General features: G+C 40.7%; 1 protein-coding gene across 1 annotated transcript in view; it reads left to right on the top strand.

Moving 5' to 3' along the window:
* The first annotated feature begins 1,546 nt into the window (after nt 1-1,546).
* The window catches only part of TCERG1L (transcription elongation regulator 1 like), a 192,972-nt gene continuing 178,045 nt past the window's right edge, over nt 1,547-16,473 (top strand). Inside the window, exons 1-3 of the mRNA XM_082407393.1 lie at nt 1,547-1,957; nt 3,985-4,131; nt 5,205-5,385. Coding sequence (XP_082263519.1) covers nt 1,646-1,957; nt 3,985-4,131; nt 5,205-5,385 — 640 coding nt within the window. The 5' untranslated portion in view covers nt 1,547-1,645. The remainder of the gene's footprint in view (nt 1,958-3,984; nt 4,132-5,204; nt 5,386-16,473) is intronic.

Below are 16,473 nucleotides of genomic sequence, written 5' to 3'. Positions count from 1 at the left end.
CTAATCTGCAGAGCTTTCTGACTGTAGGTGAGAAAAAACAAAATCTTGCCAGGACTTTTGCATCAAAGAGAGAGATAAACTTGCTAATTGAAAAATGGTTTGCCTGGAGGAAAACATGGAGATGCCAGCTATGTAAATTAGCATATGCCAGGATCTAAAAGAAATCCTGCCAGGCCAGGAGGAAATAAGCAAATTAGAAGAATGAGGAAACAACCCTAGAAGCAAATTGAAAGCACTCTGGTGCTTTAGTTTATCTCAGGAGAGAGGTCGACGGATCAGTCCAGAGGTGAGGGGAGCCCGTGTTTGGAGAGTCCCAGGTGTGTCTGTGGTGTACCTGGGTGGGTGCATGCTCTCCTGCCCAGGTCAGCGTGGGCTTTTCATACAAACTCTTAAAAGCATGCTTCATAATACCTTCCTTCTGCTTTAGGCGGCAGGAAGGCCCTTCACCAAATGGTCTTAAGAAACACTGTGCTTGCGCTGTTGACTGTGGTGGGGTTTCTCTCGCGTAGCGACCTAAGCAGTTCATTAGCACGTGGAAGTCTCCAACCAGCTCTTGGCGACGAACAGCCCAGAGCTGGGCGGGGTCTCAGAGCCCCGGCATCATAAGGAGATACCGCGCGGGACCAGGGCCTGCCGCAGGAGGGAGGTCAGCCGGGGCGCGCGCCGCCTGGCGGCGACCGCGTGTGACCCGCGCGGAACCGGGCTCTGCTGTGCAGGCCGGGCGAGGGTCCTCGCAGGACGGGTGGTCTTTGGCCTCAGGCAGCCCAAGTTGCACTGCAGAGGCCGCGTGCGGTGGGTAAAGGGGGAGCACAATTCTGGGCCCGGTAGAATCCAGGACCAGTTCACAGTGGGCAATCCCAGCGGCAACCGGATGTCCCGTGCAAAGGCCCGGAGGCGACCCGCCTGGAGTGTGGCGCCTGAACTAGTGGGGCGTGGGGTAGGGGCCGCCGGGGCAGAGGACCCGCTAGGGTCTTAGGAAAGTGTTTGGCAGATTTTCCAGGGAGAGAAATCTACCCGTCCCCAGTGGCAATCGGTGCCCGCTGGGCGTCGGGGGCTGCAGGCAGCATCCCCTGGGGACCCTCCGCCCTCGACCCAGGTTAAGCCAGGCAGAGAGCGGCCCGCGCGCGGTCCCCGACGGCGCCCCCAGCACCGCCCCGCGGCTGGACGTGCCTGGCTCAGGCGCCGCCACCTTGGCCTCGGCTCGCTCCTGCTGGTGGACCCCGTCTCCCGGCCTGGCCGGGCGCGCCTTCCCCGGCGTGCGCTCCGTCCGCGAGAGCCGGCGGCCTCCAGCGGCCGAACCTGAGCTCCGCGGGAGCCCGGCCAGGCGCGCCCTCTGCGCCCCGCGCCTCCGCCTGCTCCCGCCCCCTCCCCTGCCGCCGCGGGGGTCCCGGGGTCAGTGCTGGCGGGAGCCCGGTACCCGGGACGCTGCGAGCCGGGGCCGGGCCTGGGGGGCGGCGGCGGCGCGGGCGGCAGCGCTAGCAGAGGAGGAGGAGGAGGGGCTCCCGGCGCGGGGCAGGGGCGGAGCGTGCGGCCGCGCAGCGGAACCAAGTGAGTTCGCTCCGGAGCCCGCGCCGCCGCCGGCTCGTGCCTCTGGCGCCCGCCGCCCCCGCCGCGCCCGCAGCCGCCGCCCGCGCGGGGATGTAGGATGCTGGTGGGCGCCAGGCTCCAGCGGCGGCGGCGGCAGCTGCAGCAGCCGCAGCAGCCTCGGCGGCGGCAGCCTCTCCTCTGGCCGATGAATGCAGACCCGCCGCCGCCGCCGCCCTGGGTTTGGATGGTCCCCGGCTCGGCCGGGCTGCTCCGGCTGGGCGCCGGGGTCGCGCCCCCGCCAGGGCTGCTTGCCTCGGCCCAGCCCTCCGCCGCCCCGCTGCTCCCGGGGCTGCCGTTGCTGCCGCTGCCCTCTGCGCCAGACCACGCCGCCGCCGCAGCTGTGCACCACTACCCCTTGCTCAACGGGCAGGTAACGTGTCCCCCGGCCCCCGGCCCCGGGTTCGGGGTCGCCGGCTTCCCCCCCGGCCCCTGGGCGCGGCCCTCGCCCCGCTCCGGCGGCTCCGGCCCTGTGGCTTGCGCGCTTTCCTCGCGCGGTGGTCCTCGGCTCCCCGGCCCATCACGGCGCAGCCTGGCAGCCATGCCTCGGCCACAAAGTTCATGCTTCGACGTCCCGTTCTGCCTCAGGGCAGTTTTTGCAGTATGTCTTCCCGGTCTCTCAGCCGAGCAGTTTGGAGACCCGCACCCCAAGCCCAGAGTTGGGACCGCCTTGGCCACAACTTTCGCCCGGGCCGGGGTCGTTGTCCAGAGCGCGGTGCTTAAGTACCGCCTCCGGAGCCCGGCGTTGCTGCTGCGAACTGTGGCCGACTTACCGAATAGAAGTTAATACTTTTACAGTCTCTGCCAGGCTTGGAAAGCAAACTGGGAATCAATAGCTATTTCTGATTCTGATCTAGTTTTTTTTTTTTTTTTTTTTTCATTTGAAAATAGACTCAGGACAATGCTTAAGAAAATTCAAGCCAATGGAAGCTTGCAGGGAAATCCTGACTTTAATACTGAGAAATGCTACCGGTGATTTCCACTCCCACCCTAGGTCTGCCTGAGTCCACCAAATTACCTAGTGTCATATTGCACTTTAGAAGAGTTTGGCGTCTAAAACCTGGAATTAAAAAGAAAAAGTGACTGTGCCTTTGATTAATGGTGTAACAGAGCAAGGGAAGCTGGTTTTGGCAAGATCCATTGTTTGCTATCTAACTAGGCAGATGCATTTAAATCAGAGAATAACATGTATTTTATTCCAATGACTGTCCTAATTAGCATATTCAAACGAGTGGATGTTAGAATACACCACATAATTAATTTAATTCCAATATTATATTGTGAGCTTTTCTAAAAGATGTTGTTAACTCTTCCTAAACTGGTCTTTACACGTAATGATACATCACATATGTGGTACTGGATATGGTACTTTGATGTGTGATGCAGTTCATGTTGGGGTTTTTTTTGAATAAGCGTTGGTAGCTTTTTTGATATTTCGAAGGGGTTGTCATATCCGAGTGCTACCACTAGAGGTATATGATGTCAAGGAACTACATTTTTTTTTTTTTCTGTATAGAAAATGCATTTTTTTTCTTGTGTAAATTTAAAACAAAAAATCTCCCCAAAACTTAGTATTAATCTTTAAAATATTTTGTGCTACCATATTGTCTGTTAAATAACTATTTAAACCAGAAGAACATTTTCACATAACAGGAAATTCAAAAATGCTTTTATGATTTTAAAACAAATACGTATTGAAGTATTCCATACCATTGAACAATGATCTTATTCTCCACTGATAAAGATTCAGTTAATTTAATTAGAGAGACTGTCTCCTAAATTGTCTGCCCCCTTTCAACGTTTGCTATTTTATTCTGTGCATTGGGATCTTCAGTTATGTGATAAGCTCATTTATGTTTTCTTTGCCTTGGAATCTATTTGCATTTGCGAACCTTGGGAAACTTTGATCTTAACCTCTTATTTTGAAAATATTACTTGTGCCTGTTTCTAAAATGATAAATATAATTAATATAAAATGTTATATGGAAAAGAATATCATAAAATATAGCTCTCTGCTTGCTTATAAAAAGAATTCAAGAATTATAAAAGGAATACCCAGCATTTCACCTTTCCATTGTGGTTTCTCATGTTCTCAGGGCAGAAATCCATTTCTTACCATGTTCTCATGGTTTTGTGCTTAGAAGTTCTTTCTTAATATTACAGAAAGCAGTGTTGTAAATGCATTGTGATGATTCAGATATGAAAATTTTTATAAATTTTTAGAATTTTGGAATATTTGTGGGGTTTTTTTTGGACTGGGAAAAAGGAGATTTTTCTCATAATCAAATACATGCATTTTAAAATTCCCTTTTAGAGCAGCTATCCCAGCATCTATTGGTACAAAGTAGAGTTGATTGATACAGGCTAATGAGCACACCCTTCTCTTTTCTTGGGTTTCAGTGGCTGTTTGGTGGTCATTCTCCATCGATTGGACTGTCCCCCTCTTCCACTGTGGAATTGGTGCCCATTTTCCCACATGTCTGCCCATCTTCTCTTCCACTTCCCATTGGGAAAAGTTGGATAGACAAAAGGATACCTAATTGTAAGGTAAAAATGCAGCTAGTCTGATTGGATAAATGGGCTATTAATTTTTAAGTTGTTGGGTATTTCCATAACAGAAATCACTGTGTATTTCTAGTTTCTAATTGCAATAGAACAACCATCTAGTTCTGGAGAGAAATCTTTTCAGAATAAGATTGGTCTGTTCAAAAGCACCAGTAGATGGTGGTGGTGGGGGATTTTGTTTTAGCTTAAAATATTTGGATTTCATAGGATAATATAAAATTGCTACTTCTGAATCAGAATCTACTTTTTGAATTTTTCAGTTTTTTTTTTTTTAATTTATTCATTTATTTATTTATTTATTTTTGGCTGTGTTGGGTCTTCGTTTCTGTGCAAGGGCTTTCTCTAGTTGAGGCAAGCGGGGGCCACTCTTCATCGCGGTGCGTGGGCCTCTCACTGTCACGGCCTCTCCCGTTGCAGAGCACAGACTCCAGACGCGCAGGCTCAGTAGTTGTGGCTCACGGGCTTAGTTGCTCCGTGGCATGTGGGATCTTCCCAGACCAGGGCTCGAACCCGTGTCCCCTGCATTGGCAGGCAGATTCTTAACCACTGCGCCACCAGGGAAGCCCCGAATTTTTCAGTTTTTAAGTCCATAACTATTGTTAAGAATCTAGCCTTAAACCTTATATAACTCAAGTGTACATTTTAAAAGTAAGTTTTCCTTGGTATTATTGCTTTGAGTGTTCATCTTTCTGATGGTTTATCTTGGCTTTTGAATTCAGATATACTGGCTACACTTTGTTTACCTGAAGACCAATAGAAAGTAGTACAGTCACTTGTTCTACAAGCCACTGCTTATCTCACTGGGGTGATTCTGTATCTGTTAACTGGCTGCTGGGATGAACTAACCAAGTCAATAGCTGAAGACCAGCCCAGGAGACTTGACTAGAAGGTGATTGGTATCAGAGACCCGTGGATCTTCAGGTTTTAAGATAGTGGCTTTATAGAATCTCCATGCATAGAATCTCCAATATTCAATGTAAGACAAGTATTTTACAGTCTTAAGCTTTTATTATGTGCATGGTCTTAAATGTTATGCTTGCTTTCTCTTTGGACAGATCTTTTTTAATAATGCCTTTGCTCTGGACTCAACATGGATATATCCTGAGGAATCAAGATTGTTCCATGGGCATGAGAAGCCTCAACTGTTGGCAAATCAAGTAGCCGTGTCCCTGTCCAGGCCAGCTCCTGCCTCTAGGCCTCTTCCCACAGTGGTGTTAGCACCTCAGCCCATCCCAGGTTGGTGCCCAAATAGCTGTAAAAATGTGTGGTTGTTTTTTGTTTGTTTGCTTGCTGTAGCTACAAATTAGCTTTGGGTATGAAAACTATGTTTGCCACTTTAATGGAACAATTCTTTCAAATTCTTTCAGTAAAATATAATTTCTTTTTTCATGGGCATGATTCCTTTTCATAATGAAATTGAGTTTGGGGTAGATTATTCACTGTGTTTTTGGAGAATGGAATCTGTTTTAAGGCAAAGAGATGGCTGAGGGGATTTGTACAGAATCATATTTTTGGTGCTCTGTTTTTAGAATTGGACCAAATCTTCTGCTGATAGCTCTTAGTAGGAGCCCTAATTGATCAGGCAACTCATTTAAAAAATGTTCTTTATTGGGGGTGAGGTGCATAGCTCCCTGGTCCGCAGGACACGGGCACATGTAAGATTTTTATACGTTTCGCCTTCACGAATATGGGGTGATACTGGCGATGGTCTATAAATGTGTGCTGTTTGGAAGATGGATTTTGTTCTCTCTTTGGAGTCTCGTGACCTGAAAGAACATTTGTCCTGGAACAGACTCCCATGAAATAATCCCTGGTTGATAGACGGTATAATAAACCTATATAGTAACAAGAGAATAAAATCATCTTATGAATTTTTTAATTGATTTTTAAAATCACCTTGATGTATGATCATATTACAGAAGCAAATATTGCTCATGCCCAAATTATCTTGCAACACCTTCCATTACGGAATATTTGATGACTGCAGAATTATATTATCTTCCTTGTAATTTCCTGCCTACCAAGATTGTCCCAATATGTAGCTCTAAAATTTAGTAATAAGGACACGTATCTGTGGATAGTTCAGTGCTGGTTTAGGAGACATATTTATCTCTTTCTCTTTCTACCTTCTGTATTATAATTTGCTATGTGTCCTGTTTAGTAATAAGTCAGGAAGAACACTCAACTCTTGGGTTTTTTCATAGGCCTTAATGATTCTTGACTGAAACTTGCCTTCTGCCCTTGTAATCATCTATTACTGAGTTGTTAAAATCTGAATAAGCGTCATACATACATACGCTTATAAACATTTTACACTAAGATGATCACATATCCTTTTTAATTGAATGATGACAGAAGATGATCAGATAACATGTAATATATGGTATTCCAGGGCTTTAGACGTCTTTTTCAGTATATGAAAGGATAATATTCTACTTTCCTAATATACTGGCAATGCTGTCACCAAAATAATCAGTACGTTTAGTTGAAAAAACAGTGAAATTAGTTTAACTGTTCCAACAAAAGCTTTGAGTGACCTTTCCTCCTGTCAGCTCACTCTTTAATATCATGTAGACATTTGCATTATACCTCTGTCCTCTTAGGAAACTCATACTGAACATGCTAACTACCAATTTTGTCGAAGAAGCTTATGGCAAATTATCGTAGCTTTTATATCATATGGACATTTTTACTTGCCATTGTGTGGCACCTATTTCATACTTAAAGCATATTCATGTTAATTTTACCTTTTGACTTTTTGACTAAGCCTTTTTAAAGGACAAAATAAAATAATATTTCTTACTAACATGGTCGATCATAGAATAACTGTCTGCCTCATCTAACATTTGTCAAATTTCTGCTTTTATTCTTCCTTGGATTTTTTTTTTTTTTTTTGGACTCATGAACCATAAGAATATAACACACTTTACTTATCTTCTGGAGAATAATGTATCTGTGCTCAGAGGTATTTTACTAACAGTCAAATGCGTTTGTTCTGAGATGGGGTTTCTGAACTGTTTCATGAAAATTTTGATTTTTTGATACATTTCAGATTCTTAGAAATTACTATTCTAGAAACATGTATTAAATGACCGTTAGTCCAAAGAACACATTTAGGGTGTTGTTTATATGTTACTAACTGCTTAACTGAGAACCTGGAAGGGGGAGCAAATAAAGGTGGAAGGTAGGGTCAGCTCCGAGTCAGTTAAAAGTTAAGATACATTGTTTCAATTTTAATGTAATTAAAGAGAAAACATAGCCTCATTAAAACATTTTACATGTAAATTTTCAGATATGTTGTTAAAAGTTATTGTTATAATTGCTATTAAATCTTATTTCTTGCTATAAATTGATAAATTTAAATATTATATTGATTTACATTATATAGTTATGCGTTTATAAATATAAATATTTATATACACTATATTAATATATAATGTATGAATATATTATATGATTGATATTTTAAGTTGATCCATCTTGTAAATTGTTATATTCAGAAGCAAATTGCCTTAGAATCTTAGATGTATTTTATTGATCCCCTTTCAGTTAATCAATGAAGCACTATTAGAACTCCAGGAGAACCAGGAGAGGGAGTCAGACTCACCTCATTTTATTTTTTAATTTAATTTAATTTTTTTTTTAGATTTTTTTAACATCTTTATTGGAGTATAATTGCTTTACAATGTTGTGTTAATTGCTGCTGTATAACAAAGTGAATCAGCTATATGCATACGTATATCACCATATCCCCTCCCTCTTGTGTCTCCCTCCCACCCTCCCCATCCCACCCCTCTAGGTGGTCACAAAGCACTGAGCTGATCTCCCTGTGCTATGCGGCTGCTTCCCACTAGCTATCTCTTTTACATTTGGTACTGTATATATGTCCATGCTACTCTCTCACTTAGTCCCAGCTTACCCTTCCCCCTTCCCTTGTCCTCAAGTCCATTCTCTACGTCTGCATCTTTATTCCTATCCTGCCCCTAGGTTCATCAGAACCATTTTTGGTTTTTTTTAGATTCCATATATATGTGTTAGCATACGGCATTTGTTTTTCTCTTTCTGACTTACTTCACTCTGTATGACAGACTCTAGGTCCATCCACCTCACTACAAATAACTCAATTTCATCTCTTTTTATGGCTGAGTAATATTCCATTGTATATATGTACCACAACTTCTTTATCCATTCGTCTGTTGATGGGCATTTAGGTTGCTTCCATGACCTGGCTATTGTAAATAGTGCTGCAGTGAACATTGGGGTGCATGTGTCTTTTTGAATTATGGTTTTCTCAGGGTATATGCCCAGTAGTGGGCTTGCTGGGTCGTATGGTAGTTCTATTTTTAGTTTTTTAAGGAACCTCCATACTGTTCTCCATAGTGGCTGTATCAGTGTACATTCCCACCAACAGTGCAGGAGGGCTCCCTTCTCTCCGCACCCTCTCCAGCATTTGTTGTTTGTAGAGTTTTGATGATGGCCATTCTGACCGACTCGCCTCATGTTAAACAGGCTCTTCACATTCTCCTTTCTTGGATGGATAGTACATTTGTGTAATAATCGTTCTTGACAGTGGCATTATGTACCATGAGCTCCAATGATGTGACACTAGAAAGTGGTTTTGTTTCAATAAGCATGTGGTCTGTTGAACTGAGTTAGAAGGTGTGATGGGCAGGGACGTCGGGTGGGTGACCTCTGAGGCTCATGTTAATATTGCTCCCCTCCTGATCTGTGGTTGGTTAAGAAGTAACTGCACTGCAGCAGGGTCTCATATAATATTAGCACCACTTGAACGAATTTGGGTAACTCATCTAAAATTTAATAAATGTTTTGAAGGACTTTATTTTTGATATATACTAGACTCACTTATGTTGACGATAGAGGTAATGATTTGCCGTTATACTCAGACCTGAAGAAAGCCTGATGGCCACTTAGAAGCATGAAGGTCAGTCGTGTTCCCACCTGCATTCATCAGAGGAGCTCCCTCCCCTGCAGGCGGTGCAGACGTGGGCTCTGCTAGGCGCCCTCGCAGCTCATGTTCTCCTGGGGAAGTGCACTCTGTAGATCATTACCCAGCACTGCCGTCCTAGGGGCTCTCTGCAGACGTCCAAGGAGGGTCTCGGGAGGGTCGTCAGGGAAGGTCTCCAGGGGATGATGTACCTGACACACACCACAGAGATCAGCAGAACTTGACCAGGGCAGGAGAGGGAATGGAGGAGTAGAACATGTAAAGTCACAAACTCATGACAAATGTTTCATCAGGTGACGACAAGCAGCCAAGCAGCCTAAACCAAGGAGGAGAGTGGGTGGTGGGATGCGGCAGTGGTGGCCCAGCTCAGGGCCACTTCGTGCAGGATGAATCCCATTATCCCACGGGACCTGTGTTGAAAGTCCTGGGCGCTCTCCAGAGTGTCCTGGGATGTTCCATCATTCGTCAGCTTGGGAGCCATGGTTTCTTCAGGAAAGTGTAAATTTGTCCTCAGGAAGCAGAGCAGACAAAGAAAGGGCCGAGTCTTCTCACTGAAAAATAAATACAAGCGTCCAAAAATATGCAAAGTTACAACTGTACCAGAAACTAAAGTCTCCAGTGAGTAATTTAGTGGCTTTTTAAGGAATTATCCCTAATTACAGTGTGAATGGGTTGAACTGAGAAATAAGCTGGGACTCATTCATTCCCAGTCCTCAGAGGTTGATGCAGGAAAGGCGAGAACGCATGAGGACACAGGCACCCCCTCCTCTTCAGGAGTCTCTGCACTTAGGACGAGACCCCATCACTTTGTCTCCAATCTCAACATCTCCCTTCTCCCATGCAGTGCTAAGTCCCTCTTTATCCCAGGGAGAAATGGGCTTGCATTGCTTCTAAGGATATGAGGTTTATCACAAGTAGAGGTGGGAGTAGGGCCAGCGTGGAAATCGTGCTTTTCAAAGCATCCCTGTTCTTCACTTGTAAAAATAAGAACTTCAGAGTCCTTCAAGCTATTAAGAAATACAAGTACTTAGATTCAGAGTATCAAGCAGGAGAATAATTTACTCAGCTTCTGTCCAGTAAGGACACATGGCATTATAGTTTGCTGGAAACTGGAGATTTGTCTATATCACATTGCCTTTTGGCTGGAGATCAAAGAGCCTGATTCTACCCATATCTTGTTGGAAAAAAAATACTGGCTGTGCCATTCAAAGATGACTAGAGAGAGAGGGAGGGAAAGTGGAAGATGAGGTGGGACAACAGAAACTGTTCTGCTTCATGAAAGATTTGTTTACTCAAAAGATGCAGAAGAAAGACAAATCTGGGAAACAGCTTTTGCACAGGCGCTTGTAAGCATTTTGCATAAATCACTTTTCAGTTTACCTTAAAATGAACAAAAGAGCTTTATAGAAAAGCAATAAAAGAAAAATCGAAAGCGAGCTGGCGGAGGCATGAAATCACGTGGCAAGACGGTTTGAACTGGATGATGGCAAACAACATAGACGGATTCTCAAGCATGTGTAGCTGTGGCAGTGAACAAAGGGATGGTAATCATGAGAAGGTGACAGTGAGATAGAGAGCAAACAACACATCAATGTTGATTTGATCTCCTTGAAAAACAAATACAATGTGGCAGACATATTAAATGTGGCCATGCCATATACCTTGCTCACTGTATCCTAGTGGAGTTTACCAATGGGAGAGCCACTCCTTCCAGGAACACAAAAGTGGGCACAGCTTCAGATCAATGTACAACACTAGATGTGATCACCTAATGGGGAAAACTTTAGAGAATTAGGAGGAAAAACGTTTGTGATCAAAGTAATATATGCCCAACAAGAAAGGCATCCATATGCATAAGCAAGGAAAAGACCTTCTCAAACAACAAATGGATAGACTTATTTCACGTCTAATGTTCTTACCTCAAGTTCTACTTTGTCTCAAGTTAATGTTGCTGTCACTCTACATTTCTATTTTATCTTGCTTATCAGTGTTTACCTTGTCTTTTGTTTTAAGCTTAGGTCAGTCATTTAAAGGCACAGTCTCTTCTTTTGCCTTTTAAAAATGGAGTTTAGCATACCTATATTTGAATTCCTATTTTTATATTTCTTCTGTCATATTATTATATCCTGTTTTTTATAGTGTTTTGTTATTTCTTTATTTTAGTCTGTTTTTATTCTTTTGCTGTGCCATGTATGTTTTGTTTGATTTTGTTTATTTTTGTTTTATATGGTGATTTAGAATATGTTCATACTGATCCTATTTTCTCAAGCAATTACCAGTAAGATTTTTAAAGAAACAGATTTAAGCTTTATGTTTCCCTTAATTTTCAAATTATGACAATACTATCACTTTAGAATTCTTTTATAGACTATGAAAAATTCGGGCAAAACTTATATCATAAAATTCTTTTTTTCTCTTCAGTTTCCTCCACTAATTGAGAAATTAATCAAAAGCAAGAGCTAAGAATGGGGAAGTCAGGTTTCAAACTATCTATAATCGTCAACAATTTTTGTCAATAACATAGAAAATATGTAAACATTCACTAATTTGGTTACAGGAATGACTGAAAATTTCTAAGCAACTTTTTTCCCCCAAACTGAAGCTGAAAAGAATAATTATAATCTGAATACGTAACCTCAAATTATGTTGGTAAAATTGGGAAGAGGAGAATTGAGAAATCTGAGGATACAAATTATTTCAAAATCCCTCATATAGTTAAAAGAAGCTGAAACACTAGGAAACTCTCATGCTGGAAGCCCAGAAAACAAGGTTATTTAAGACTGACACAGGGCAAGACATCCTGCGCTATAGCCAGCCTTACAAATATGAGTAAAAGCAACAGCCATCTACCACTGGTGCAGGGACCGGGCATGGAGAGTGACCCTTTTCTGTGATGCAGGAATATGGGGATGGCTGAAAGTTAAGGGGGACACAAATATTAAGACTGTCAGACACCCTAGAACTTACTCTAAGAAAAAGGCATCGTTAAAGGATTTTGAAGCCTCTAGGGCATGGTAGGAAACTGTGGCAACAAAATTCAAATCCAGGTCAACACCTGAATACATTGACACATCTCATTCAGCTTGACAGAAGAAAGGGTGTGCCCATTTCCAGGAGTAAATCCTAATTACCTCATTCTCTATTGTTCTAATCATGATGTCTGGCATTGAATAAGAAAGTTACAAGACACACAAAGCAAAAAATGATAAACCATTGTCAAGAGATAAAGTAAGCAACAGAACCAGATCCTAAGATGGCATATTTTGGAACTTTCAGACAGGGACTTTGAAATAACTATGATTAATATATTAATGAGTCTAATGGAAAAGGAGGGCAACATGCATGAAAAGATAGAGAATTTCATCAGAGATATGGAAAAGATAAGAAAGCCAAACTGAAATACTAGAAAAAATAAAACGTGGTATCAGAAATGAAGAATTACTTTGGTGGACTCATGAGTAGATGTGATACAGCCAAGGAAAGTATGAATGAATTTAAAGTTAGGTCTACAGAAACTACTAAAATTGTTACACAAAGAGAAAACAGTGAAAAAATGGAGCATACTTTCCCAGAGCTATGAGATAATATCAAATGGTTTAACATACATATAATTGAAGTTTCAGGAGGAGAGAAAATGAGGGGGAAAAAAACATTTGAAGTCACAGTGACCAAAGGTAATAAATAATTAATAAAAGTTATCAAAACATGGATCCAAGAGACTTAGAAAACCCCAAGACTGAAAATGAGGCAAAACATATTCAAACTTCTGTTTCAAAGGTTAAGAGAAAATCTTGAAGACAAACAGGGAAATAAAGGCACATTACACAGATAGTAACAAAAATTTAAAATTGCAGGAGTTGTATTGTCAGAATCTATACAAACCCCGAAGCAACAAAGTGACATCTTTAAAAGACTGAACTAAAAATATCTCAGTCAAGAACTTTATACAAAGCAAAAACAATTATCAAAAACTAAGGTGAAATGAAGATTTTTCCCAAACTAAAACTGAAAAGAATTAATTGTCGGTAGACCTGCAGTTCAAGAAATTATGAAGAAGCTTATCAAGTAGAACTAATATAATAGAGAGGAACTTGAATCTGTACAAAGAAATAAAGAGTACATTAAGGTAAAATATATATTTTGCCTTGTTTTTAATTGCTCCAAAAGATAATTAACTGTATAAGGATAAGTAATGGTGAGTGATGTAGTATGTGCATTTAGCATATGTGAAATCAAAACAATGTCAAGAATCACAAAGGATGGGAGGAAGGAATTGGAAGGATATAACTGCAAGGCTCTCATCATACATTAAGTGGTGTGATATTATTTGAAGGTGAACTCTAATTAATTAAAATACATATTGTAAAGCATATAGCAACCACTTAAGAATTAAAGAGTTATAACTAATAAAACAATAGATTAACAATAAACAGTAAAATTGGAATCATAACAAATACTCAACCTAAATCAGTCAGAAAAAGAGAACAAAAGATCAAAGCACAGAAGAAGTAAATAATTTAAAAAATAATAACTACAATATGGTATATTTAAATAAAAAGGTGTAGAGTCACATACAGACTGAAAGTGAGAGGATGGAAAAAGGCTGTCCACACAAATGAAAATCAAAAGAAAGCTGAAGTAGCAATACTTTTTCAGACAAAATTGACTGTAAAATAAAAACTGTAGCAGGAGACAAAGAAGGACACTACAGAATGATCAAAGGATCAATCCAAGAAGAAGATATAACAATTTTAAATATACATGCATCCAATGTAGGAACACCTAAATATATAAGGCAAATGTTAACAGACATAAAAGGAGAAATCAACAGTAACACAATAATAGGGGGGGACTTTAACACCCACTTTCATCAATGGACAGATCATCCAGACAGAAAATCAATAAGGAAACACAGGCCTTAAAATGACACATTAGACCAGATAGACTTAATTTATATTTATAAAACATTCCATCTGAAAGCAGCAGAATAAACCTTCTTTTCAAGTTCACATGGAACATTCTCCAGGATAGATCACATGCTGGGTCACAAAGCAAGCCTTGGTAAATTTAAGAAAACTGAAATCATATCAAGTGTCTTTTCTGACCACAATGCTATGAGGCTAGAAATCAACTATAAGAGAAAAGACTGCAAAAAAATGCAAACACCTGGAGGCTAAACAATATGCTACTGACAACCAATGGATCACTGAAAAAAAGAGAGAGGAAATCAAAAAATACCTAGAAACAAATGAAATTGAAAACATGATGATCCAAAACCTATGGGATGCAGCAAAAGCAATTCTAAAAGGGAAGTTTATAGCAATACAAGCTTACCTCAGGAACTAAGAAAAATATCAAATAAACAACCTAACCTTATGCCTAAAGCAACCAGAGAAAGAAGAACAAACAAAACCCAAAACTAATAAAAGAAAATAAATCATAAAGATTTATGATAAATCTTAAATTAAATAAATAAATCATAAATCAGAGCAGAAATAAATGAAACAGAGACTTAAAAAGCAGTAGAAAATATCAATGAAACTCAAAGCTTGTTCTTTGAAAAGGTAAACAAAATTGATAAACCTTTAGCCAGACTCATCATGAAAAAAAGGGAGAGGACCCAAATCAATAAAATCAGAAATGAAAAAGGAGAAGTTACAACCAACAACCAACACTGCAGAAATACAAAGGATCATAAGAGACTACTATGAGCAACTATACACCAATAAAATGGACAACCTAGAAGAAACAGACAAATTCTTAGAAAGGTAGACTCTCCCAAGAGTGAATGAGGAAGGAATAGAAAATATGAACCGATCAATTACCAGTACCAAAATTGAATCAGTAATTTAAAAACTCCCAAAAAACAGAAGTCCAGGACCAGTTAACTTCACAGGTGAATTTTACTAAACATTTAGAGAAGAGTTAACACCTGTCCTTCTGAAACTATTCAAAAAAAATTGCAAAGGAAGGAATATTTCTGAACTCATTCTATGAGGCCACCATCATCCTGACACCAAAACCAGACAAAGATATCACAGCAAAAGAATATTACAGGCCAATATCACTGATGAACATAGATGCAAAAATCCTCAACAAAATACTAGCCCACTGACTCAAACAATACGTTAACATTATTGACTGGAGACGTATTATCGCCACAGGCACTAGTTTCTGCAAAACTCCCTTGGTCAATAATGTGTTAAAGGATCATACACCATGATCAAGTGGGATTTATCCCAGGGATGCAAGGATTTTTCAATATCTGCAAATCAATCAATGTGATACACCACATTAACGAATTAAACAATAAAAACCATACGATCGTCTCGGTAGATGCAGGAAAAGCTTTTGATAAAATTCAACATCCATTTATGATAAAAATTCTTCAGAAAGTCGGCATAGAGGGAACATACCTCAACATAATAAAGGCTATATATTACAAACCCACAGGTAACATTATACTCAATTGTGAAAAGCTGAAAGCATTTCCTATAAGATCAGGAACAAGACAAGGATGCCCACTCTTGCCACTTTTATTCAACATAGTTTTGGAAGTCCTAGCCACAGCAATCAGAGAAGAAAAAGAAATAAAAGGAATCCAAATTGGAAAAAGAAGAAGTAACACTGTCATTGTTTGCAGATACATAGAAAATCCTAAATATGCTACCAGAAAACTACTAGAGCTCATCAACAAATTTGGTAAAGTTGTTGGATACAAAATTCATATACAGAAATCTGTTGTATTTCTATATACTAACCATAAAATATCAGAAAGAGAAATTAAGGAAACAATCCCATTCACCTTTGCATCAAAAAGAATAAAATACTTAGAAATAAACCTACCTAAGGAGGCAAAAGACCTGTACTCCAAAAACTGTAAGATGCTGATGAAAGAAATTGAAGATGACACAAACAGATGGAAAGCTATACCATGTTCTTGGATTAGAAGAATCAATATTGTTAAAATGACCATACTACTCAAGGAAATCTACAGATTCAGTACAATCCCTATCAAATTACCAGTGGCATTTTTCACAGAACTAGAACAAAAAAATTTTTAATTTGTATGGAAACACAAAGACCCTGAATAGCCAAAACAATCTTGAGAAAGAAGAATGGAGCTAGAGGAATCACGCTCCCTGACTTTATACTATTGATAAAAAGCTACAGTAATCAAAACAGTATGGTACTAGCACAAAAACAAACACATAGATCAATGGAACAGGGTAGAGAGCCCAGAAATAAACCCACACACTTATGGTCAATTAATCTATGACAAAGGATGCAAGAATATACAATGGAGAAAAGACAGTCTCTTCAATAAGTGGTGCTGGGAAAACCAGGCAGCTACGTGT

The sequence above is a fragment of the Balaenoptera borealis genome, assembly GCF_965194805.1.
Source record: "Balaenoptera borealis genome assembly, chromosome: 10".
Lineage (NCBI taxonomy): Eukaryota > Metazoa > Chordata > Mammalia > Artiodactyla > Balaenopteridae > Balaenoptera > Balaenoptera borealis.
This window is presented reverse-complemented; position numbering and strand designations above follow the sequence as displayed.